The 27,061-nt window shown below is 36.0% G+C and overlaps 1 protein-coding gene across 4 annotated transcripts in view; it reads left to right on the forward strand.

Annotated features, from left to right (window-relative positions):
* scn1laa (sodium channel, voltage-gated, type I-like, alpha) overlaps positions 1 to 26,457 on the forward strand; it is a 52,196-nt gene extending 25,739 nt beyond the window's left edge. For 2 of the 4 annotated variants that reach the window (XM_058787543.1, XM_058787540.1), the window contains 15 exons: positions 290 to 416; positions 3,665 to 3,903; positions 4,546 to 4,710; positions 5,858 to 6,214; positions 6,299 to 6,715; positions 13,057 to 13,189; positions 13,556 to 13,710; positions 13,989 to 14,162; positions 15,353 to 15,475; positions 18,692 to 18,964; positions 20,425 to 20,478; positions 20,598 to 20,735; positions 20,953 to 21,057; positions 21,381 to 21,651; positions 23,641 to 26,457. In XM_058787543.1, coding sequence (XP_058643526.1) covers positions 290 to 416; positions 3,665 to 3,903; positions 4,546 to 4,710; positions 5,858 to 6,214; positions 6,299 to 6,715; positions 13,057 to 13,189; positions 13,556 to 13,710; positions 13,989 to 14,162; positions 15,353 to 15,475; positions 18,692 to 18,964; positions 20,425 to 20,478; positions 20,598 to 20,735; positions 20,953 to 21,057; positions 21,381 to 21,651; positions 23,641 to 24,830 — 3,921 coding nt within the window. In that variant the 3' untranslated portion in view covers positions 24,831 to 26,457. Of the gene's footprint in view, positions 1 to 289; positions 417 to 1,562; positions 1,636 to 3,664; positions 3,904 to 4,545; positions 4,711 to 5,857; positions 6,215 to 6,298; positions 6,716 to 13,056; positions 13,190 to 13,555; positions 13,711 to 13,988; positions 14,163 to 15,352; positions 15,476 to 18,691; positions 18,965 to 20,424; positions 20,479 to 20,597; positions 20,736 to 20,952; positions 21,058 to 21,380; positions 21,652 to 23,640 lie in introns of those variants that run through there. The other 2 variants (XM_058787541.1, XM_058787542.1) reach the window with 2 other exon arrangements.
* The last annotated feature ends 604 nt before the right edge of the window (positions 26,458 to 27,061 follow it).

Consider the following 27,061-nt stretch of genomic DNA (forward strand, 5'->3'; position numbering starts at 1 on the left):
AAACTTTTGCTGTGATGCTTTTCACTGGATCCATAAAATCAAAGTTTATCATCAAAAATAAGATGATATGTTTAAAAAAATGTTTTGTCATTTATTTATCATTTTTCATTTGAATTTTTTATATTTATTTATTTTTTCCACATTTTTGTGAAATATCAATCTGAGATGTTTTACAGGTTGCATAAAAGAATGACTGACGAATATCAATATATTGCTGCCTTGCAAACACTAATGAAGCACCATCGTAGCATTTGTTGATGTATTTTCTGTTGATGTGATCTCTTTACAGTTTGACACAGATGAAGAATATCGACACCAATGTGATTCAAAGAGATTTTCGAGGGCTGTTCTATATGACCAATCAATGAGACAGCGAGCTTTGAGCGTAGCAAGTGTCAGCAACAACACTATTGACCGTAAGAAGCCCTAAATGGCAAACACACTTATGGCCGATCACACAGAATGTGTTTTTGCTTTGAAAAATGTGAGGCTCGGACAGTGGAATGGAGAAAGAAACGCAAAGTCTCGAAGTGCATTTTTAAAAATGTGAACTTATAATTTGAGCGCTGTGTTTTTGGAGTGAGACATTGCAAAAGTAGCAAGTGCAATGGTCAAACATGTCTGTCTAGCGCATGTTCTCATAGAAAAACTATGGAAAGTATCACTAAGGAAACTAAGAAAAATGCATTCTGTGTGAATGAGCCCTGTACAAGAAAATCCATGTGAGGGATATTTGTTAGCTTTTTCTCTGTAATTTTAAGAAATTGTGAAATTGTCATCATTTATTCACCTGCATGTTGTTCCAAATCTGTATGACTTTTATTCTGCCTTGTAGCACAACATTTTTCAATATTTTCTCAATACAGCACAATAATTTATATATATATATATATATATATATATATATATATATATATAAAACGTTCAGAGGCTGTAAAGCTTTCAAAAAATGCAAAGGAACCATAAAAGCATCATAAAAATTAGGCTTGAATTTTGGCGTGGGATTGCGGGCATTGCGCATAATTCCTGCTGCTTCAACGCTTGTAACACGGAATATTCCTGCAAATATTTCAGCGTGAAAGACACTCGGGAAGTCATGGTTCGGATCATACTACGGATTTTGAGTCACGGATCGGATCATTTTTTGGATCAGCAAAAAAAAAAAAAGTTTGCTTTTCATTTATTACTAAAAGCTTACTTTAAGTACTACTATACCCCAGCAGAAACTACTAGCTTAACTACTAAAGTCAGTAATACAAGAAGAACAATTGCACAAATTCCAAGCATAGATGTACAGCCTACAACATAACATAATAGGTTATATAAAAACAGTAACAGTAGTATTCAGGTGCAGAAATGTAATAATTAAGAGTAAAACAACACAATAATGCTTACTGCATAAGTTAAATACAGATTAATCTTTCTTAAAGCTGTGGTGTTGTTTGATTAGCAGACAAGACAGAAGTAGGTATTTCTAGGCTGCTGTCTCTTTAAGACTAAATGCACGGACCTAAATACTGACACACAGTCGGTTTTTTTCTTAGTCTGCTGTGTACATTAACTTAAAACATGGACATAACCTACTGTGTTTACCAGAATACTTGCCAAAACGGGTATTTTCACATAACTTTGTGTGTATGTATCCATTTGTTGAGGCGTTGTCTGAAACGTGGTTTCTGAATCGTGCTGCTCTCTCTCTCTCTCTGTGCGCTTCGGGTGTGTGCGGCAGCGGCTAAGCGCAGATTTCTCCTTCATATCATCTGAATGGTCTGAAATTGCTTGAATGTGTAAATTGGTAAACACGTGCAAATGATAACTTTCAGTCTATACTGGTTGAACTTAACAGTTAATCCATGAATCACAACCGTGGGGACTGGTCCGTACGGATCACGGATCATCTTCGATCCGTCGCACCCCTACTCGGGACAGATGACAGAATGTATCATTTGCATATGCTTAAGTCTTACCATTTTAAATATTCAAGTGCAAGATTACTCCAAAGAGAACTCAATTTAGTACTTGTGCGCGTTCTCTGAGAGAAACTTTTTTGTGAGCTCACACCCAAAGCACAGGCACATAAAGCCGCATCTGAAACGGCATGCGATTGCAGAATTAAGTTATGTTTTGCACCCCAAACACATACAAAAAAAGGCCCGTCTTGATGAGTATTTATGTTAACACAGTCCATACTAAACATGGTTGGTATATAGGTTATTAAAGGGTTAGTTCACCCAAAAATGAAAATTAGCCTGTGTTTTACTCACCCTCGAAGCATCCTAGGTGTATGTGACTTTCTTCTTTCAGATAAATCCAATCGGAGTTATATAAAAAATTGTCCTCACCCCTCCAAGCCTTTCAATGGGGTAAATGGGTGTTTGCTGGATCCAGTTTGGAAGACGTGAAATAAAGTGCACGCATCTGTAATAAAATGTCCCTCACACGGCTCCGGGGGTGAATAAAGGCCCCCTGTAGCGAATCCATGCATTTTTGAAAGATAAATATCCATATTTCAAACGTAATAAACACTTTTTTCTCACTTCCGCTGACTGTGGTACGAGGAAGACGTTCAGGCGGATGACGTAGGACGTATGCGTCGTGCGCGTGCCTCTGGGAAATGTAGCAAAGGAAACAAAGTTTCCTTATATTAGCAAAGCAAAACCAGTCTCCTCTTGGCTTATATCGAAATCCTCCAACATTTTTCTTTACAAATCGTTTTGTGCTTCTAATTCGGGACCGGCGTTTTGTTTTGTTCTCTCTCCGCGCTCGTCGCTAATCATGCAATGTCTTACGTCTGGACTGCTTCCTCGTACCACAGTCAGCGGAAGTGAGAAAAAAGTGTTTATTACGTTTGAAATATGGATATTTATCTTTAAAAATGCATGGATTCGCTACAGGGGGCCTTTATTCACCCCCCTGAAGCCGTGTGAGGCATGTTTTATTACAGATGTGCGCACTTTATTTGATGTCTTCCGAACTGTATAACTGTAAAACTGTGGCAGTTTTTAATATAACTCAGATTGGATTCGTCTGAAAGAAGAAAGTCGCATACACCTAGAATGCTTCGAGGGTGAGTAAAACACAGCCTAATTTTCATTTTTTGGGTGAACTAACCCTTTAAGTGAATGTAAACTGTTGAGAAACAAAACTTATGTGTAACAGTATATCTTAGATCCGTGCATGACATCTCAAAGAGACAGGAACCTCAAAAAAACCCTGCTGCTGTCTGTCATTAATGTTTATTAATACATTGAAAACTAGTCAGTGTTATTACAGTGGTTATAACAGTGTTATAACAGCAATATTACTGTTACACCTACCTGAGAAACTTAAAGCAGTTCATTTCAATTGTATCTTGTTATTGTATTTGTTTGTCCCATTGCTTGTCATTTATTTGTTCTTATTTTATTACTGACTGTTTACTTGTCTTTTTAAGTAAAAAAATCAATTCAGACTGAAGATTAATGATGCTTTTATTGTCTTTTTGAAGTTTGACAGCCTTAGTTTTCATTGACTTTCATAGTGGCCCTTTTCATTTTCACAGAGGAAAGATGAACAATTTTTTTAATGAAGTTCCTGTTTCCTCATTTCTGTTTGCTCCAAATGTTGTCAAAATTCATACTAGTTCAAATGCAGCTTTCAGATTGTCGTCTTAATTTTTTTGCAGCGTCGGAGGTCTGGAAACAGAAGTGTGTGGAGTACTGGTTCGAGTTTGCAGAGAGTTATCTGATCTGGGATTGCAGTCCCACATGGCTGAAGATAAAGAATATTGTCCACATGGTTATGATGGACCCCTTTGCAGATCTGTTTATCACCGTTTGCATCGTGATAAACACAGTATTCATGGCCATGGAGTATCACCCTATGAATGACCCCTATGTTAAAATGCTTACAACCGCCAATGTGGTAAGAACATGTTTAGCAGCATTTTGATGAATATGAAATGCCCTCATGTACAATACTGTGAGACTTGTTCTGTTATTCTAGACCCCACTGAAATGAAGGAGTGTGAATTTACTAATTAAAATAACTGAATACTTTAGATTTATATGTGAAAGTGTTAAAACATTATTTTAACTTCTAAGAATGTAAACCACTTTATTTGTAGTGATGTTTTCTCATTAAATGACCGATAAAAGTGATCAATGAATCCACCTTACATACGTAACGATTTTGATTACAAATTTAGTCCATGGACAGCTGTAGTTTTGTAAAACACTTTTAATTGTTGTTAATTTAAAAAAATTGAATTGTCTCCTTACCTACAGATTTTCATAGGTACAATTGATTTATGTATAAAACAAAGTGTTATAACAGTATTTTAACTATGTTTTGTATTTTAATAAGAGTATGCACCACTTTACTTGAGGTGATGTTTTCTCAGAAATTATTAATAAAGGCCAATCTACATATGTAAAGATTTAATCACGATTTAGTCAGTAGGTGTCTCTAGCTTTGTAAATAAATAAATAACAATAATAATAATAATTATTATTATTATGTTGTTGTTGTTCATTTAAAAAGCTTGAATTGTCTCCTTGCCTGCAGGTTTTCATAGCCATCTTTACAGCAGAAATGATATTCAAGATCATTGCGTTGGACCCGTACATGTACTTTCAGGAAGGCTGGAATATCTTCGACAGCATCATCGTTACGCTGAGTCTTCTGGAACTTTGTTTGCCTGGAATCGGTTTTCTTAGGCCATTCAGACTGGTAAGAGTATCCCATTACACCTAATGACTCTGTTCTAAAACCTATATAAAGTCATATAAGAGGCAACCTAGGTGCCCTTTCAATCTGAGGGCTGTTTCCAATGGTACTGTATAAATTGCTGTCTTCAAAGTTACCTTGTCTTGGCCAAAATCTAAGGCTGAGTCACAATGAGTTTTCACTTGAACTGCCAACATTTTACTGGCTCTACCTCAAAAAGTGTATATATATTTAGCAGTTCAATTATATATTTATTAGCATAGTAAATTACACTTACAAGTTTACTTGGGAAATTAACATGCATATATTTTGAGAATTTGACATGTTATTCTTTAACTAAATAAATTTTAGCACCATTTTGCTCATTATTTTATATTATTTATATTTATATTGTGAACTAATAAAATTAACATCTCGATGTTGTTTACATTTATAGAGAGAAAGAGAAATCATTTTAAAGTGCTGGTATGGTGCTTAAGAAACATTTCTTATATTATTATGTTACTGTATGTTGAAAACAGTATTTTTGTGGAATACATTTTTTCAGGATTTTTTTAAATAGAAAGTTCAAAAGAACAGCATTTAATAAAAATAGAAATATTTTGTAACATCACAGGAATAAATGACAACATAAAAACAAAATAAATAATCGACTATATCAATGTTTTACTGTATTTTATTTAAATAAATGCAACCTTGATGGGCTTAAGAGACTTCTTTCAAAAACATAAAAAAATCTTAAAGAACCCCAAACTTTTGAGCAGTACTTTATATAAACACTAAATAATAAATAAATAAATAAAACACTACAAACTAAAACCAATCATTTTAAATTTAAATGAATTTAGGCATCACAGCAGTACAATGTACATCATAAAAAATAGATTTATTTATAAAAATATAAGTGAGATTTGCTAAAGACTATAATTAACAGTGCTATAAAATTATTTTTTAAATAAATATTATAAAATCAGATTATTTTAAAGATTAACTTTAAATCAGCATTATATGACTTCAAAGGTAATCTAAATGTAAAACCACAGGAAATTAGCATATCAGCAGATTCTAATAAATGAAAGAAAAAAAAAACATTCTACATTGTGCGTCTCTACTTGCCCATACTAAACTTTTATGCCCCTTATTGTCACAGCTGAGAGTCTTCAAACTAGCTAAGTCCTGGCCGACTTTGAACATGCTGATCAAGATCATTGGAAACTCGCTAGGTGCCTTGAGCAACCTGACGCTTGTGCTGGCCATCATCGTCTTCATCTTCGCTGTGGTGGGCATGCAACTCTTCGGGAAGAACTACCGAGACTGTGTATGTAAGATTTCTGAGGATTGTGTGCTTCCTCGCTGGCACATGAACGATTTCTTCCACTCGTTCCTGATCGTCTTCAGGGTGTTGTGCGGAGAGTGGATCGAGACCATGTGGGACTGCATGCAAGTGGCAGGACAGCCCTTGTGCTTGATTGTGTTCATGATGGTCATGGTGATTGGAAATCTTGTGGTATGTATAGTTACTTTTAGTAAATTAACACTAAAAAAATCTGAATTGCGTCAACCCGTAGTTGGTTTCTTCTTAATTTTGCAGGTTTTGAACCTGTTCCTCGCTCTGCTGCTCAGCTCATTCAGTGCTGACAACCTCGCGGTCCCCGGAGAAGATGTTGAAAAGAACAACCTGCAGATAGCGGTTGGTCGAATCAAGAAAGGTTTTGCTGTAGTCAAGCCCTGCCTTCAGAATTTCTTCCGGAGCAGCTGTATAAGAAAGAGGAAGCCAAAAAAGAAAACCGTAGATGGGAACATGATTTTGAGAAACTGCATGGGAATAAATGATAACTCCAACCACACCACACTAGAGCTGGTTAAAGGCACTGGAAGTACGGGCATGGATAGTGACACAGAGGATTTTATCAGCAACCCAAGCTTGACCGTCAGTGTCCCGATCGCTGTCGAGGAGTCTGACTTTGAGTTCCTCAACACTGAGGATTTCAGCAGCCTTTCTTCAGAGGTAAGCTTGCTGTTTTCAGTTTGTTTGTTTTTTTCTTCAATTTTTCAGTTTTCATTCTTTCAAACCTCAGATTGACCAGGGAGATAAGCAGATATGAAGTCCCCTTTACATGCACATTTTTAATCCTTGTGCATCCTTTTTTATCATTTTGGTTGTATTAATGCAATTTTGTCACAAATATGTATTTTTATAAAAAGTATGGTTTGCATCCCTTCTCTATGAATATTCCCTCAGTATAGGATGTTATTAGGGTTTAGAAGAGCTTGTATTTGGGGAAAGAAGTGGGATACCAAGTTGTAATGCACTGAAATAATTGAATAAATAATGGCATATTGTTCATTTGAACCAGGTGAAAAAATTATGTGAGCGACATCTGACATGGCACTTAAATGAGGGAAATTATCAACATTTGTCTTTTAGACTCCAAATGGGTTTTGTAGTGATCTGATCTCAGTGCATCTTGGGTGCATTTACTCCTGGCTTTCGATGTGGTCAAGTGTAATCCGATCATGATCCGATCATTGAAAATGCATTAATACCACTAGAAGGGGACCCTAAAGTCTGTTTGACACGACAAGTGGTTTTCCGACACCACTTTCACAAGTGCACACCCAAATCCTCTTCAAATGGTGCTTGTGTGAATTTTATTTGCAGTATGACAGCACTGCACCCTAACTTGTGGAAACAAACTGCTATTGATGGCATATTATATAATTTACATCATTCCTATTCAGGCTGGTATAATGCACACATCATTTAGGGTAGATGCCGTATTTAATTTCCGTTGGCTTAAGGTCCTAGTTCATGTCTAAATACCTGAATAACAGTGCAAATGATGTCTTTTGGCGAGTCAACTTCACATTTGGTGTAGTTATTGTCACGTACATGGTGCCAAAAATGAAAGCTTTTCCGTAGTGTTCGGTAGTTTCAGTAGTTTTCCGGTGGGGTTAATTGCAGTAAGTGCATTGTGGATTACATCAACGTGTAGCTTGACCCATTATGGAAGAGAGGTCAGGGAATATCAGTCTTCTGATCACATTATCTGCTATTTAAGTGCTGAGTGTGAATGTTAGCCTCGTGATAACATGCTCATTTGCTGGGAAACGAGGATGCGGTGGTATGTGGTTTTTGGCATAAAATAATCACTGATCATTTGTATGCCAATCTCTTTGAAGTTGTTCTAAAATGTCTACCACTTTAGTTTTGTAAAGGGTGATATGTTTTCAACTGAAACTCAAATATGCATTAGGCAGCATTTTAAGGAATGACAGGCACAAATTATTGCATAAAATTGCTTCCCACAGAAAGCTGAATTGCCATTTTAATTTACCACGCACCTACTATAATTCAGTACATTACAAGAATAGTTAACACAAATTTTAATTCTCTGGAAATTTTCTCACCCTCAGGCCATCCAAGATACAAATGAGTTTGTTTCTTCATCGGAACAGATTTGGAGAAATGTAGCATTACGTCACTTGCTCATCCGTGGATCCTCTGCAGTGAATGGGTGCCGTCAGAATGAGAGTCCAAACAGCTGATAAAAACATTACAAGAATCCACAAGAAATCCACTCCACTCCAGTATATAAACTAACATTTTGTGAAAAACTGCATGTTTGTAGGAAACAAATCCATCATAATAGCATTTCAAATTGCTTCCAGCTAAATTATGAGCCCTCTATCCATGGTCTCGGTTTCTCCAGTGAAAAAGTTGTCTTGTCTGACTGAGGAGAGAAATATGAACAGATCAAGTACCGTTTACAAGACAAAATAGTCCAAAACAAATATGTGTCTGTATTTTGATGTGAGAGGACAACAGGAGACCTTTTAACTGGAGGAAGCATTCTTATGGATTATGAAAGTGACAGTTTAAGCAAGTGATATAATGCTACATTTCTCCAAATCTGTTCTAATAAGGAAACAAACTCATCTACTTGGATAGCCTAGCAAATTTGGGTGATCAAATTAATTAATTAATTAACCCCAAATAAAACCCCAAACAAATCCAAATGACCGATACTGCCTCCTTATAATACAATATTTCCATTCACATACTTGTACATTGAGTATAATTGCACTGAATGTATCCTTTGTGAAGAAGGCATTCCCGTAATGCAACAGGTTCAGTGAGATGGTGGATAGAGCTGGTAAATACTGATAAATATCTAAATATAACTAAAACTAATTTTTTCTGAGAGTCTTCTAGATCAGTTGCTTACGAGATTGCATTTCAGTTAGCATGACAATGTAGGCAGCAGACAGCAAGACAGCTCACTATGTTTTGGACCAGAGCCGTGATCTCTGATTGATCGCCTCTTAGACATCAACAGATGATTCTGTATTATTGCTCCTATTGATTTATCTGTCATTCTAGCACTCTGACCAATCTTTTTACCTCCAGACAAAACGGTGAGTGTTTCTTCCTTGTTGTCTGTCTCATATCTTTAATGTGGTCTGTCTTTGCAGCATTTTTGAGACGCTCACAAGGTTTGCAATGAGAGGAAACCTGTAAGACCTTTTTAATGTGCATCCCAACTAACCGTAAAGACAGCTTTTACCATGCATGAAAAATAATGGATTTTTTGTGCACTTCAAATCCTGCCATAACACTAATATCATTCTTGTTCATCTTCAGTCATAGATAATGATGTTGGCGTTCTCTTTCAATCGTCGAGTTACAGTTGATTTCACGTCTCTCTGCAAATGCATACACAGCTATACAAAGCTTAGAATTAAATTAATTAGACAAGCCAAATAAAGGATAACAGAGTGTTTGACATCAGTGCATTGATTGAAGATTTTGTCTGAAAGCAACTTTACAAGTGCAGTAAACTGTAGAGCATTGTTAGCGATGCCAATGTCATGGATTCAATTACCACACAATGCATGAGCTAAAAATCGCTTTGGATGAAAACGTCTGCCAAATTCATAAATGCATAACACTAACTAGCCAAAGTAATCACCATTATCTGGGAATTCCATGTATTTTATTGAAACATACTACTGTAGATATCCAAACCAATGGCATTATTGCACTGATTGTCAAAATTACATTAGACAGAAAAGGTCTGGGGCCAAACAAGGACTCGAGCCATCCAGACGTCTTGGTTGCATATTAATTTCATCATAGCATGCTTGCATCATTCCACGGGCTGCATTAGCTGAAAATCTAACTGATGGTTTTTGCTTAGCAAACTTCACCATGTACCTACTGTAATGCAGCAATTAAAGGAATGGTTCACCCAGAAATGAAAATTGGCTGAAAAAATGCTCTAAAGTGCATGTGCTAAAATACATGCTATTCACCTGATGTGCAATCAGTTCCTACCACTGGTCTATGTAAATTATATTATTGTATATTATTATAAATTATAGATCATTGGTTCTTACTGCCTCTGAAGTCTTGTTGGTATAGTTGCAGTCAAAACTATATCCCATCAGTGTTATTTTAGTGTTATTATTAGTTTTACTTGTATACTATCATAGTAATATTTTGAATTAGCTTTTATTTTTTATTTTCATTTTCATTTTAGTTTGTTTTAGTAATTTTGTTATGTAATAGTTTTGTGTTTGTTAGTTATTTAATTGTTTTGTATGTTTTATTTTAGTTCTTCAACTTCAACTTTTTTCTGTTAGTTGCCAAGGCGACATCGCTCATTTTTGTTTTTAAGTCGAAAGGTTTTTAAACTTAACATTTTTATGTAATGATTATTTATTGATTTTCAGATTTTCATTAGTTTTAATTGCAGTTAACACTGATACACTAGTAGGTCATTCAGTCTATGAAATCAGTGCATTTTCCAAAAAATGATCAGACAAAAAATGTCTTAAATTGTTAATAATTTACACTGGGCCATCTCGTGATTTTATATTTAGCTTTGTGAGTGGGTGATTGTGCACTGAAAGACAAAATTAGCTGTAGAAACATATGAATTCATGATAGGCTTAATATGATTTCAACCTCATTGTTTATTCAACTTTCAATGTTTCTACAATAAATTTAGCAAAAAACTTTGAATGTATATTGTTTTACGCTATATTTAATTTCAGAGCTTATTAGTGTGGTTAATGGCATATTCTTTGGAAACGCATATGAACTACTGTATACAATATACTAGGGGTGAAACGGTACACGTATTCTTACTGAAAATTTTCGGTATGCATGTGTACCGAATAAATTCAGCATTGTTTTAACTACTGCACAAACTGGAACGTCACTGGAAATTTCCAGTTTTATATATTGTTACTTTTGATAAGAAACAAAGTCTAATCTTTCAAACAATGTCCTTTTTTCAGGAAATTCAAACAATAAATGCCATTTTCATAAACGCCCCAGTTCAAACGGCGGCATGGAGCCCTCTTTACTACTAGTTTTAACACGAAATAAACATGAATTAACATCTCATTCCTCATGTAATCGTTTAATCAGTGATTCAACCGCGGAAAGACGTCAATAAATCTTAATAAAAATATTTTCTTAAAAAAAAAAACAATAAAAATCTTCAAAACTCTTTAGTTCGCTAGAGAAATGAACTCTAGAGAAGAGCATTTCGTGAAATATTAGACTATATACTCATTATATTTTACTTTAGCTGTTAGTGATGTCCTAATTATTTAATGTATGTTTAAATAAATCTCTTATGAAAGAAGTTATGACAGCCACTGTGTAAATGCATATATTTCAACAACAAATAGAAATTGTATAATTTAGAAGTACACTGTAAAAAAAAAAAAAATTTAGTGAACTTAAAAATATATATATATTTTTACCAGCTTCAGCAGATTTTTGAGTTTGCTCAACTTATTTTTGTGGGAGATTCTCAAATTTTTGTTGTATAAACTTAAAATGACAAGTTGAGAAAACTCAAAAATCTGCTGAAGCTGGTTGCCTTAAAATGCTAAGTTGGCTCAACTTTTTTTTTTTTACAGTGTAAATTTAAAAACTGCATTATGTGCAATTTACATGTTTGCATACAATTTTTTTTTAAGTTGAGTGTTGATTATTATATTTAAAAATAAACAGTAATTAAATGTAAGTTTGGGCTCTGTTGTTAATTGTAATTTTATAGTAATGTAAAATGGCTCCCTATAGCGTAAGCTGAGGTAGATTTGTATCCCTAAGAAAATTTTAATTATAAGTGAATTTATTTAAAGAAAGGGCAATTTGTCATGATTAGATTAGGATTTAATTGTAAAATAGTGAAGTAAACTTAGGCATCCCACAGAGGTGACGGTGACAGTTAAGAGGTTAAAAAATAGTTAACATTATACATCAGCGAAACCCTAAGAATTCACAAAATTTTTACAACAGTGCTCTCATTATAACGTTATGTATATGACACTTATTAATGTTCTGCATTTCTGTTTTGAGAAGATGACCAGTAGAATGAAGCATTTGATAGCAGGTTTTTAATCAATGGGATTTAACTCATTTATCTCATATAGAATACGCTTCATTATTTATACAACATAATGTTAATATAACAACTTGCACAAAACGCCCCGATGGATGAACGTGTCTGCGCGGCTTGGAATGAACTCATTTTATGGTCGCGTTCATAACGCAACAACGTGCAGAAACATGGGAACTAAACTCTAAAAATTCACAGCGTTTTATTATAATAGTGTTCTCATTATAATGTTATGTGTATATGACAGTCCCAGTCATAGTCATTAATATTCTGCATAGTTGTTTGTCCTGCTCGCGCTGCGCGCTGAAGAGATAATCACCGTACAATGAAGCACTTTACTGCAGCGACTCAACCAAATGCATCTTATACGAGATAAATAATATATACACGATATACTGTATATAAACCGGCTGAAATGTTTTGAAATCACCTGTGTCCTACCTGATCGAAAAAAAAAAACAGTCTTTCACTCTGCCTGTGTCAGTTTGAGTCTTTAAAGATTTAAATCCTTCTTTTCAGATTCTTATTTACAGCATTATCATAATAGGCTGTATACTAACTTATTGGGAGAAAACCGGTAGTTCTATGTGAAATCAGACATTGAGCACCCCCATATAGCCAAAATGACATGATCATAACACCCCGCGAATATTCGACTGTGAGATTGGGAGTCGAATCAGGATCCTTGAATCGAAGCATCAAATCGTCGACTATTCAGGGTCACCCCTAACCAAAACCATACCGAACCGTGACGTCAAAACCGAGGTACTAGATGAAGGGTTTTAAGCGCATGAGATATCACACCAAGCAAGACTTTGCACAGTGACTCAGCTGAAACGACTGACTTCAGAAACCCTGTGCACATGTATCATCTCCTCGGCGTCGCCATAGTAACGTGTGATGATGTGTCTGTGCTGCTCTTTTGCAGAAGCTGTCTGACGTGGCTCCCAGCTCTTCGGAGGGCAGCACGGTGGACCTCAGACACTTCGGTAAAGATGGAGAAGAGGCTTTAGACTCTGAACTTGAGGAATCTACGGATCCAGAAGCCTGTTTCACAGCAGGTGATGCTGCTAATAGTTTGTGCACCATAATAAGACTGTCCTTCAACTCTTACAAAAAAGTTCAGTAGTATCAGTGGGAAATACCATGTTATTTACAATGCCCCCCCCCCCCCAAAAAAACAGAATGAGAGTCCACACAGCTGATAGCTGAAGTAATCCACACCACTCCAGTCCATCAGTTAATGTCTTGTGAAGTTAAAAGCTGCGTGTTTGTAGACGTTTTGACTTCAAACCGTCGCTTTATGTTACTTTATTATGGCCAAGTGAAAAAGTCCAACCCACGTTGTCCTTTTACATCAAACTCATTATTATTCTTATCCACCAACTTGTTTGTTCATTTCTCCAAATCTATACTTTGTTTTTCAGGGTGTGTCCAAAAGTTCCCGTGCTGCCAGGTGGATGCTGAAAAGGGCTTGTGGAAGAAATGGTGGCTGCTGAGACAGACATGCTATAACATAGTGGAGCACGGCTGGTTTGAGACCTTCATCGTCTTCATGATTCTGCTTAGCAGTGGCGCTCTGGTGAGAGAAATGCATGCTATTTTGTTTGTCAGTGTGTCACAGGGTAAAGCCTTGGCTAACTTTCAATAGAGTTTGATGTGAAAATGTTGCTAAGCCTATGACACAGTACTCTAGACAGAATAATACATGGCACACACACATATTGTTGGTTTTTATTACCTGTTTTAAATGTTATGAGTATTTAAAATCAGTATTTTTAATGGATGGATTTTTTTCACTCAACTTGTTGCAATCCATGCTTCTGATCCTTTATATGTTTACATCTCAAAAATTTTTAGGCATTTGAGGACATTTACCTTGACTCAAGGAAGACCGTAAAGACCATACTGGAATTTGCTGATAAAGTTTTCACATACATCTTCATTCTCGAGATGCTGCTGAAATGGGTCGCATATGGTTTTGCCAAATACTTCACCAATCTCTGGTGCTGGCTGGACTTTATTATTGTTGATGTAGGTTCAACTTTTGATTAAATATAATATGTGCTGCACAAGATTACAGTTACAGTTGTGGTCGTAAATTTACGTACACCTTGCAGAATCTGCAAAATGTTTGTAATGTAAGCACACAGATGTTTACATATAGTCCACAAGAAAAAATAACAGATTAATTTATAAAAATGACCCCATTCAAAAATTCCTATATGCTTGATACTTCTTGTATGATTTGCGATAGTTGTCACTTGTTTCTTCTGAGCAGGTACATTGACCACTGTTCTTCAGAAAAATCCTCCAGGTCCTGCACGTCTTTTGGTTCTCCAGGATCTTCTAGCAGTGTCTATATGACCTTTTACTTTAATTGAGGGACTCATAAAAATAGTGCAAACATTCACCGATGATCAAGAAAGAAGCATGATGCATTAAGGGTGCTGAAAAATTACTAATATTTTGCTGATTCTGAAAGGTGTATGTAAAACCAAAAACTGAAAATTATGCCATCGTTCATTTACACTTATGTCATTTCAAATCTGTATGGCTGACAGGATGCCATTATAGATTTTATTACTATTTTGAATAACTTTTTATGTTTTTTTTTAGTTTTCATTAAAGTTTTATTAATATATACAATATTTATATTGATTTTTGTTTTAGTTGTAGTTATTAATTAGTACATCAAGTAAAAAATGAGAAATTTTGCCTTGACAACTAGCTGAAATAAAATAAGTTTTAATGTTTTTTTTTTTTTTTTATACAAATATAATAAATAAATAATTCTAATAGCACTTATAATTCTTGGCAGTAAAATAACACAGCACTATTTGGCTGGTGCCCTGCCATGCAGGTTGCATTTAGCTCAGATTTTGTCTGCAAGTTTGCAACGTGATTTGCATGAGTCCTTTAGTGAACTGGGTGCTAAAACAACGCAGGCAGTAGGTGCACATCAACTTATAAAAGCACCATTGTCAAGAGAGCATCAGTGAACTGAGAATGATTGATTGGAAATGATGGCTTTCGTGTGTGTTATGCATGTGGGTGTTGAGACTGAGTTTATACTGTTTGATAACAGATGCGAGAGTGAACTGGACATTTGTACATTTGAAAGGCCATTTTCCCATGAGAACCCACAGAGGAGTTGAGACTGAAGCAAGAAGGAAGGGAATCGTGACTGCTTTTCTCCTAATGACCTCTGTTGATGTGTGTAGGTCTCTCTGATCAGCCTGGTGGCCAACGCCTTGAATTATTCAGAGCTGGGCGCCATCAAATCTCTCCGAACCCTGAGAGCCTTCCGACCGCTCCGAGCTCTCTCACGCTTTGAAGGAATGAGGGTAAAATCTCTTAATGTGGACTATTTATTCATTTACATATATAAATCATTATTCTTAAATTAACTTTACATATATGATAAAATTACATTACATTTATAAATTATAGGACTTTATTCAATCAATGAAAGCAGACCTGAATTCACTGAAGATTGACTCTTTAGTTGCCTTTAGTGTTCTTTTGGCCTTTTCACACTTGAAATGGTCAGTCCAGTGTCTTTCTGGGTTAATCCGGGGTTATCTTGGTTAGTATTCAATCCTGGTTGGTCAGGTTTTGAGATTTCACACTACCATTGTAAACTTAACCATTTGCTTAAGTCTTCTGAAAAGTAAAAGACAAAAACAGAATGAAAACGCACAACTTTAAGAAAAGTGCATACATATTTAATGAGCCGATCACTGATTGATTCATTATTGGTTGTCTGTTGCTCTCTGCAGTTTAGGTTGCCAATTCTCCTTTAAATATTGTACTGTGATTAAAGTTTGGTAAAAACAGAATGAAAATTAGCTTAATAAAGATTTAAGAAGATGTTAACCCCAAGGTTTATTGCAGTATGAAAAGCCCCTTTCAGTAGTTTTGTGTTTCTTTCTGGCTGGACATGTGAATGAAGTCCTCTGAGCAGATCGGCTAATTGAAGTCAACATGAAACTGACATATAGGACATGCAGTGAGGAAAAAATATATTGTCAGAAATTGATTGTATCATAAAAAGTGGGTGTTAAATACCAAAATCGTCACTTGTAGTCACAAAATTGAGGATTTGATGCAATCTGAAAAGAAACAGAGCAAGTTATACATTTTGATGAAAGACTTCAAACATCACTATTTAGTACAGGGTTGCCCAAACTTTGAGAGGTGATAAATAGCTAATAATTAATTAAATCAAAAATTTATCAAAAAAAAAAAAAAGGGAAATAATTAAAGGTTCAACATTTACTCACCCTTAAGTTGTTCAAAACCTGTATGAAGTTGTAAAAGAAGATATTTTGAAGAATGTTGGTGACCAAACAGTTGCCGGTTGCCATTGACTTCCATAGTATGGAAAAAAGTACTATGGAAATCAATGGCTAACTGTTTGGATAGCACCATTCTTCAAAATATCTTCTTTTGTGTTCAACGGAAGAAAGAAACTCGTACAACTTGAGGCTGAGCATATGACAGAATTTTCCTTTTTAGGTGAACTATACCCTTAAAAACAATCAAAACGAAACACTAAAAAGATTAAATATTTTATGTTTACCCTGCATGTCATGTGACTGTTTTGAAAAATGAACCTAAAATCTCAGGTATACTTCTGTAAATATTTTAATCAAAGTGGTTCAGCGACAAAAATGAAATGCTGCTTTAGTATAATGTGCACGTAATCCTTCACAATAAGGTCGTAAGCATGCATTAAGAAAGTAAATGGGGTTAAAATTGATTTCATGTTGACTTTAAGAGTGCAGAGAGAAATGTGTGCCTGTTGTACAGTAGATCATGACTGTGGCTTTTTCCTCTTGTCTCCCCCTCTCGCTGTTCCAGTCCCCAATAAACCTGATCAGTTAACAAGACTGACAGCAACCTCTTTACACGTTCCTCATTCTAGACAATGCAGATAAAAAGGTGGATTTGTGTATGATTTTCTCTAAAATGTTTTTAGAAATTGAGTAAAATTGATTAACATGCCCCTTTCCTAAAAGACAATGAGCAAAAACTACTTATTGGCTGCCGAGAGCTTGAAACCATTGAAAGTCAACTGTAACATAATCCTGTGTCCGGTCATCATTTGTGGTGTTTTACTAAACAATTACAAGCTGTGAATTGCAAGCAATGGTAGGGAGCATTGACATGCTGCTTTATGTAATAAGGGGGAGGGGGAGGGGGGGGGTTCGATAGTGCTGTTATTGACCAAACGCTTGCGTACATTCTCCACACGAATGTGATGTTGCGATGACTTCCCCTCACGTGGCAATCACTGATCTTTCCTCTGTTTGTATCGACAGTGTCTAGAAATGCACCGTGCATCCGGATGTTCCATTGCTACTGAGTGCCTTTAACATGTGCTTTCATTTCTTTTTGTGTTTGTTCATTTACAGTAAACGTTAATACTGTGGCTTCACCGTACTTCGTAAAGGTCATGCTTTTTCATGCCAAGGTTGTCATGGTTGTGCGTCATTCAGAACTGAATTGAGAGGCATTTAAATAGCATTTCGGCTCCTGAATATGAATTGAGGTAGTAGACAATTGAATTTATATGTATATAAAATATATATAAAAATATAAAATAAAATATAAATTAGAAATATATATAATAAATGACATAATTATCATTTTATTATATATTTATCATTTATCATCACAAATGATCATTTTATCAGGTCAAATACATTTTTATATGTATACAGAGAGAGAAAGAGAGAGACATTATATATTTAAAATTGTACATATTTTATACTGTATATGTTTTATAATTTATATTTTATATATTTGCAGCCTAATTTCTTTAAATTGCTCCAAATCAACATAGTGTGGTGACATTTTAAATTCAGCTGATTTTTCAATTCTGAACTTTGCACAATCATCCAAACTGCAAAACAGACAAAACTAGTGAGTGCACCGATAACTTTCCCTCTCCATTCCTCTTTCTTTTTTCCCAGCTTCTCCCCTCGATCGTTATTGTCATTGCCGGTAATGATGTGTCCTCCTGCCATTGTTACTGCTAACCATTACGCACTGGGCAGTTTCTCATTACACTCATGTGTTTTCCTCTCTTTACCAAAATTCAACAGAATAATAAACGGATGCACTTAGTTTTACTGGTGTATCAGGCCTATAATAGAGCTGGGTGATATGGCAAAAAAATTAAGTGAAAGATACGTGATATCAATATTGATGTTTTTACTCTGAAATGACCTAACAGCGTGCTGCTTTTATTTCACTCAAATGAATAATCATTTCAACCATTATATTTAAGAAGATTCAAAATGTTGAATGTAAAATACGATAAAAGACTAATCGAAAATATTCAAGGCATGTTTGTCACTAGATAAACGTGAGAAAAATTATATTTTAACAATATAACACCAATATAAGAAGCAAATATTTTTATTACTTTTTAACTGTTCATTTTTGAGTTGCGGCAAATAAATCATTGAATGAGCTGTAAAACAAAGTGCTTCCGTGACGATTGCACAATATTCATGACACTTTGTGAGTTTGTGATGTTTCTGTTGACGCAGGTTGTTGTGAATGCTCTTCTGGGCGCCATCCCCTCCATCATGAACGTCCTGCTGGTCTGCCTCATCTTCTGGCTCATTTTTAGCATTGTGGGCGTCAACTACTTCGCCGGAAAGTTTTACGAATGTGTAAACAAATCCACAGGAAAGCGCATGTCTTCCGCAGATATAAGTAATGAAACGGAGTGTAAGAAAAGCCCCAATGAACTCAACTGGAGAAATTCGAAGATTAACTTTGACAATGTAGGAAATGGATACCTGTCCCTGCTACAAGTGGTAAGGTTGCACTAAGCATTTGATGGTCAATAAATAAGAGAGAGATTTGTTTTTATGGAAATGGAAATTTTTAAAAATCTTGAACATAGAAAATGTATAATGTTTCATCATAAGAAGAGATTTTTAACATCGTTGGAAAATCTCTCTGTCTGTTTTTCTTTTGTAATCTCCATTAATATTAGTAGTAGTATTTATTATTAATAATAATAAAATATGATTTATATTTATGACATTTAAAATTAAATTTAAGACAGTACATCAGATCTAACCATGATATTTAAAGGGGTCATATGACGTTGCTAAAAAGAACATTATTTGGTGTAATGCAATGTGTTTATGCAGTTTAAGGTTCAAAAAACACATTACTTTTCACATACTGTACATTATTGTTGCTCCTCTATGCCCCGCCTTTCTGAAATGCATCAATTTTTACAAAGCTCATCGCTCTGAAAAGTGTGGTGTGCTCTGATTGGCCAGCTATCCAGTGCTTTGTGATTGGCCGAATACCTCAAGCGTGTGACGGAAATGTTACACCCCTTAGCATATTGTGATGCCGTTTCCCAGCGCGACGACACAAAAACAACAAAACCCATTATAAATGAGGCATTTGTTGCATTCAGCAGGGACATAATTGCTGATTATAATGACTTATACTGTCTTTTTATGTCGTAAGCATAAAACCATGTCTGCATTTGTGATCAGAGAAACGACAAACAACAAGCGCTACTCTACACTGCTCAAAACTCGCATTTGAATAGTCAGTGGCACATTCATTAAATGTGAATACATACATACAGGCTGTCCTTGCAAAGTTGGAATTGCCGCACTTTATAGAAACAGCCTTTGTGTACAGCCGGCATTGCAGGCTACTCTCCCAGGTTCAGGAAACAGTCCTCCGTAAAACTTGATTATTTGGGTCGAACTGTTCTGGAACAGTGTTGTAAATACAGTACAACTTAACCACTGATTTCTAGTCGTGTCCTCTTTTGGAAGCCCAAATAAAGTAGTTTGGCTTTTGCGTCTCCACGTCACCGCGGCAACAATACTACAGCGAGAATAAAAGTTGCACCTTCTTTCTTTGCGTTTACATTTGGGCAGTGTTATGCAAATCTTCCCACACAGTGACGCAGATATGTGGGGTCGTGTTTAAATGAGGCATTTTAGGGGTGCGTGATCGAGTCTTAACTTTTATAAAGAATATCTCTTTGGGTTTGAGACTTTAGTCTTTGCAACTTTACGGATCGTATCTATGTATGAACAGCTTGTAACACTCCAAAGACAAAAGGAAAACTTGAAATCGCATCACATGACCCCTTTAAATGCTTTTACAGTATAAATAAATTATGTCTAATATTTTAAAACAAAATATTATTTACCATGCAAAATAATTTCACAATGCAACAATATTAATGGTCCTAAAATCAAAAAATAAAATGTCAAGTTTTCTTCATTTTGTCAAGGCCACTTTTAAAGGGTGGATGCCCATCATGTATGCAGCGGTAGACTCTCGCAATGTAAGTCTTTTTTGATTGTCATTTTATAGTTGCTTCAATAATATTTAATTCAAAATTCTGATTATGGTTTATAATCAAACCGTACTGGTGCATGTTGCCCTTCATCTCCTTTACTGCAGTTAGGTGAGCAGCCAGAGTATGAGGTGAATCTGTATATGTACCTCTATTTTGTCATCTTCATCATCCTTGGAGCTTTTTTCACATTAAATCTCTTCATTGGCGTCATCATTGACAACTTCAATCAGCAGAAGAAAAAGATAAGTATCTATATACTATAAACTTGACAACAAAGCCAGCTGCTTTGGATGTTTTTGAAATTATGTTGACTCAGAAATATATATATATATTATAAGTGTGTGTGTGTACTCAATGGATGCTCTACAAAGAAGACGGCTTTACAAAGTACATATTTTGGATGATAAAATCGAGGCCATTTTAATCCCAAAATGATCTTTCTGTCTTTTCTGTCTTTACTTTGGGGGTCAGGATATTTTCATGACAGAAGAGCAGAAGAAATACTACAACGCTATGAAGAAGCTCGGCTCAAAGAAACCTCAAAAACCCATTCCAAGGCCAAAAGTAAGCATTTCTTTGAAAAACAGCTTGCATTCTTGTCATCATGTCATGCCAGAACTTTTCTTTTTTCTATGAAATGCAAAATAAGGCAGAATGTCTAAGCTGTTCTTTTTCCATAAATCTAAATCATAAAGTGTATGGTGATTTTTCTATATATATATATATATATAGACTGCTGTTAAGATTTCCTGGTATAAATCACAACCGCTTTTGTTATATGGAATAGAGAAGTGCAAACATTCTGCTTCACAGAAGATATAAAACAAAAAAGGGGTTGGAATAACTTGATGTTCATCTTTTCATGTATGAATTCTCATTTATTTCAGAACAAGATTCAAGGATTCCTCTTTGACCTCGTAACCAGACAGCCCTTTGACATTTTCATTATGGTCCTTATCTGGCTCAATATGGTCACTATGATGGTGGAGACGGAAGATCAATCCAAGCAAATGGGCACAGTGCTGTACTGGATCAATGTTGGTTTCATTGTGCTCTTCACCAGTGAATGTGTGCTAAAGATGGCCGCGCTACGGCAGTACTACTTCACTGCCGGCTGGAATGTATTCGACTTTGTCGTGGTCATCCTGTCTATAGTTGGTAAGATCTGCAATATGATGAGGAATTGACCCTTTACTAAGAATTAATTTACCACTCCCTCCAGTTTTTCACAGTTGTGTGATCAACTAATGCGATGCCAAATCAACTAAATATCTTCTTTTCTGCAAACCAGCAAACATTTAACTGCAAAATAATCGCACAAAGTGCAGTACTACTTAGTTATTGGCATGTTAGTGTGATAAAGAAGCATGAATGAATGATAAAATAAGGCAAGGTGCGTGCTTGATGTTAAAAAGAATTATGCGCAATAACAGGAAACACCCATGGTCACACATGTTTGAATGGTCATTTGTTATGTTTTGTGAACATAAAATATTTGAGAGAAAATTTAGTGTGCGTCAGTATATTAGATCCGTGCATTAGGGGCCAGATTTACTAACAGCTTGCACCAGCGCAAACCGACTTTTTGCATCAAAAACAGTTCTGTCAGGATTTACTAAAGAATCAGCCTAATAAACCTGGTACAATGAAGAATTAGCGCTGAAAAGGCATGGGCACAGTTATTTTTGCGCCTGAACTTATTCAATATGCATTTGTAGGAGTTTCCCTTTCAGACGCAAAATTTATGGGAGGAGAGTATTAAAATAAATCACGCAACACGATTTACTAGCTTTTGCGTCAAATTACTGGTATTTGCGCCATTATTTAACGCCCATAAAAAGCATGTCTTGTTGTAAGTAGATCACCCGGATATGATGAGCATCGGCTCTGCTTATTTTCACGCCCATCAGCACTGTTTTGGAATTGCACTCTCGTGCTAATTTGCTCTGTTTAGTAAATCTGGCCCTACTGTAGGTCTTAAAGTGACAGCAGCCTAATAAACCTGCTGCCGTCTATACACTTACTCATAATCAATTTTGTTTAAAAGTCATTTGGTACAATTTGGTAAAACACAAAATAAACAAGCCTTCAGCATTTTTCTTTTTTTTTTGGACATACGACTACTGTCAATTTATATAGCGCTTGTCACGACATGCATTATTTCAAAGCAGCTTTACAGAAAATCACAATGTTGACAGTATCTTAAAATCTTTATCTTTATCTATAATCTTTATCTATAATCGCATTTAGCAGACAATATAGTTACATTTTGTGACGATACAAGCAATCAAGTAAAATTCAGACATTTTGATCATGCAAATCACACAAAGAATCCCGGTGGTACTCTTTTGTTCTCTGAACTGTAAATTTCTAACTTGCCACTTAATATTTTTAACAAAAATAACTATCTTGTTTAAAGTTTAAGTGACATAATTTGGTAAGACATTCTGCTTTTTTCAATAGTATATAACTATTGTACATGTATCCTAAAAAAAAAAAGTTTTTTTTTTCTTTTGGTTGTAAATTTGGGTAACACTTTACAATAAGGTTCATTAGTTAAACATTAGTTAATGTATTAACTAACATGAACTAACCATGAGCAATACAATTGTTACTGGATTTACTAATCTTCGCTAACGTTAGTTAATAAAAATACAGATGTTCATTGTTAGTTCATGTTAGTTCACAGTGCATTACCTAATGTTAACAAGATTTTAATAATGTATTAGTAAATGTTGAAATTAACATTAACAAAGATTAATAAACGCTGTATAAGTGCAGTTCATTATTAGTTCATGTTAACTAATGTAGTTAACTAATGAACCTTATTGTAAAGTGTTACCTAAATTTGTATTTATAATGGCAAAAATAACTTGAAAATGTCTTGTTTAAATGTGTGTCAGAATTTAGAAGGACACAAAAATAAAGAAGCCTTCTGGATTTAACATTTTTTTTTTAATTTTGTCACCTAATTATATTTTTTTTTAAATCGCAAATTTTCTGCAAAATATTGGAAATTAACATCACAAAATTGTTTTGGAAATTAACATCACCGTCATTTTGCTTGCAAAAATGTCAAAAAATCACTATATCCTCCTGAATATAGGCAGTGCTGTTTCAACATTCATTTACTTCTTGTCGTTGCAGGCATGTTCCTGGCAGAAGTCATTAAGCAGTACTTTTTCTCGCCCACCTTGTTTCGTGTCATTCGCCTCGCCCGAATCGGCCGCGTGCTACGTCTTATCCGAGGCGCCAAGGGAATACGGACCCTTCTGTTTGCGTTGATGATGTCACTTCCTGCGCTTTTCAACATCGGACTACTTCTCTTCCTCGTCATGTTCATCTACGCCATCTTCGGCATGTCCAACTTCGCCTACGTCAAAAAATCGGACGGCATTGACGACATGTTCAACTTCGAGACATTTGGCAACAGCATGTTGTGTTTGTTTCAGATCACCACCTCGGCAGGCTGGGACGGCCTTCTGGCACCCATGTTAAATACCAATGGATCCGAATCCGAATGCGACCCGAATAAGACCTTCCCCGGCAGCCAGGTTAAAGGCGACTGCGGGAACCCGTCCATCGGGATTTTCTTCTTCGTCAGCTACATCATCATATGCTTCCTGATCGTGGTGAACATGTACATCGCCGTCATCCTGGAGAACTTCAGCGTGGCCACCGAGGAGAGCGCCGAGCCTTTGAGCGAAGATGACTTCGATAGGTTTTACGAGGTTTGGGAGAAGTTTGACCCGAAAGCCACGCAGTTCATGGATTACGACAAGTTGTCGGACTTCGCCAATTCTCTGGATCCGCCTCTGCGAATACCCAAGCCCAACCGACTGCAGCTGATCTCCATGGATCTGCCGATGGTGAGTGGCGAACGCATCCACTGTCTGGATATCTTGTTCGCTTTCACCAAACGGGTTCTCGGGGAAGGCGGCGAGATGGACATCCTTCGCGGACAAATGGAAGACCGATTCATGGTCTCCAACCCCTCAAAGTCCTCTTACGAGCCCATCACCACAACCCTGCGCAGGAAGCATGAAGATATGTCTGCTGCAATCATCCAGAGAGCCTATAGGAACCACATGGTCCGGCATAGTATGAAGAAGGTCCGTAATGTCTACAGAGAGACCAGGCATCAAAACGGGAAGGTCCCGAGTAAAGAGTCTGTTGACAATGACAAGTGCGATAATAACAGTGCTTCGGAAGACTCTGACGCAACGCCCGCCACATCCTCTCCGCCGTCATATGATAGCCTGACGCAGAACGCCACAAACAAATACAAGAAGGACAAACATGAGAAGGAAGTGGAAGACAAGGGTAACAGCGTTTAGAGTAGCATTACGAACAATTGTTTACAACTTTTACTTCAAGTTATTTGTCAGGGTCAGGTGACCTTGTCTGTTTGATGTGGATGTCTATGCCATACTGCCTGAGCATACTTGAACTTTGTGCCTATTCTGGAGCTGTGACTGACATGAGTTAGGAAGTGAAGCTGCTACGCCTAACCTGTTTCACTCGCTGGCGAAAATGGCAATGGACCAAATGTTGTTGTTTTGTCCAAGTGTTGTGATCTCATGCGTTTTCTTTGTGTGCTGTTCAGCAGGTTTGTGTGTCGGGGATACATCCAGTGTGTTGCATTGAGAGGTGAAGTGTGTGATTTTTGTGCCACTAGCAGCACCAAACCTTAATGGAAAAATATACAAATATAGTGTGTAATCAAAGCATATATAATAATATAGAATAAATATAGTATAGCATATATATATAATATGCAAAGCAGCATATTAGAATGATTTCTGAAGGATCATGTGACACTGAAGACTGGCGTAATGATGCTGAAAATTTAGCTTTGAATGACAGGAATAAATTATTTTAGAATATATTCAAACCGGTTATTTTAAATTGTAATAATATTCCACAATAGTAATGGTTTTACTGTATTTTTTTTATCAAATAATTGCACAGTATGAGAGACACTATATAAGTGATTCAAAACCCCAAAGTTTTGAATACCGTTTGCATTACATAAATATATAAATCACTGTGATATTTAAAATGTCAGTTAATTTTATATTGCCAACAAAACAAAAAGAAATATACTGTATATATCACCGAGTCCTATTTGCTAGAAAACAGTAGTCCCGTCCACCATGAAAAACAGGCAATTGGTTGTCAGTGGTTAAAAATTTGACTAGTTAACTTTACTAGTTAATCCCTGATGGTAGATGCTGTAACTACACCATTATGGGAGCAAAATAGTATAGCACTAGTGAAGGATATGGGACTATGTGTCCTTGTGATGTTATTGTTAAGACATCATAAATTATTGCAGTTGAACAGGAATGTTTGGTGCTTCTGTTGGTGCAGAAATGACACACTTCCTCTTTAAATGTCATTTTTCCAACAGTTTGTGTTTTTTGAGATAATTTTGCATTTCTCTTGTCTTTGTTTTTAAATGAGAGTGATTTGTTGCGAGGTTGCGATTTCCTATGTTACTTGAGACAGAGTTGATGTATTTTTTTCTTCTATTGACTGTTGCTGACCACTGTTGCAGTCGGTTGTTGTCGATACACGTGTAATTATAGTTGCATGACAGCTCACCTGTAGTCATACAAGTTTCTCACTCAGTATTTCAGAATGGCTCAGTGCCTCTCAGGTCTCTCTTCAACACGCTAGAAAGCCATTCGCACATGTGCCTTCCCTACTCGAGAGCTTGCAGCAAACTCTTTCCTTAAAACCTCAAGACTTCTGTCACATCCTGAACTGTGAAACCTGTCTGATTTCAGCCTTTCCTGTAGCTGCATCACTGATATTGCACTTGAAACAGCTTTGAAGAAATAGTTCACTCAAAAATGTAAATTTTTGTGAAAATGTATTCACCCTTATTCTATCCAAGATGTAGATGAGTTTGTTTCTTCATCAGAACAGATTTGAAGAAATGTAGCATTCCATCACTTGCTCACCAGTGGATCCTCTGCAGTCAATGGGTGCCGTCAGAATGAGAGTCCAAACAGCTGTAATCCACACATCTCCAGTCCAATGCCTTGTGAAATGAAAAGCTGCATGTTTGTAAGAAACAAATCCCTCATTAACACTTCATGTCTTCAATCCGTTACTTCCAGCTAAATTACAAGTCCTCCATCCATAATATTGCTTTCTCCATTGAAAAAGTTGTCTTCTCTGAATCAGTAGAGAAATATGCACAGATTTACAAGTGAAAACGGTCCAAAACTGGAGTGGTGTGAATTATTGTGATGTTTTTATCAGCTGTTTGGACTCTCATTCTGACGGCACCCATTCACTACAGAGGAGCCATTGATGAGCAAGTGATGTGATGCTATATTTCTCCAAATCTGTTCTAATGAAGAAACAAACTCATCTACATCTGGGATGACTTGAGGGAGAGTAAATTTTCAGCGAATTCTCATTTTTGGGCGAACTGTTCATTTAACAAAGCTTTTAGAGATCTGTTCCCATCTTCTTCACTTCTGCATCATAACGGGATTCATCAATGGTTGAGAATTCATTTTTGTATATGAACTCCGATTTGGTCATGTAGCTG

The sequence above is a fragment of the Onychostoma macrolepis genome, chromosome 09, assembly GCF_012432095.1.
Source record: "Onychostoma macrolepis isolate SWU-2019 chromosome 09, ASM1243209v1, whole genome shotgun sequence".
NCBI classification, from domain to species: domain Eukaryota; kingdom Metazoa; phylum Chordata; class Actinopteri; order Cypriniformes; family Cyprinidae; genus Onychostoma; species Onychostoma macrolepis.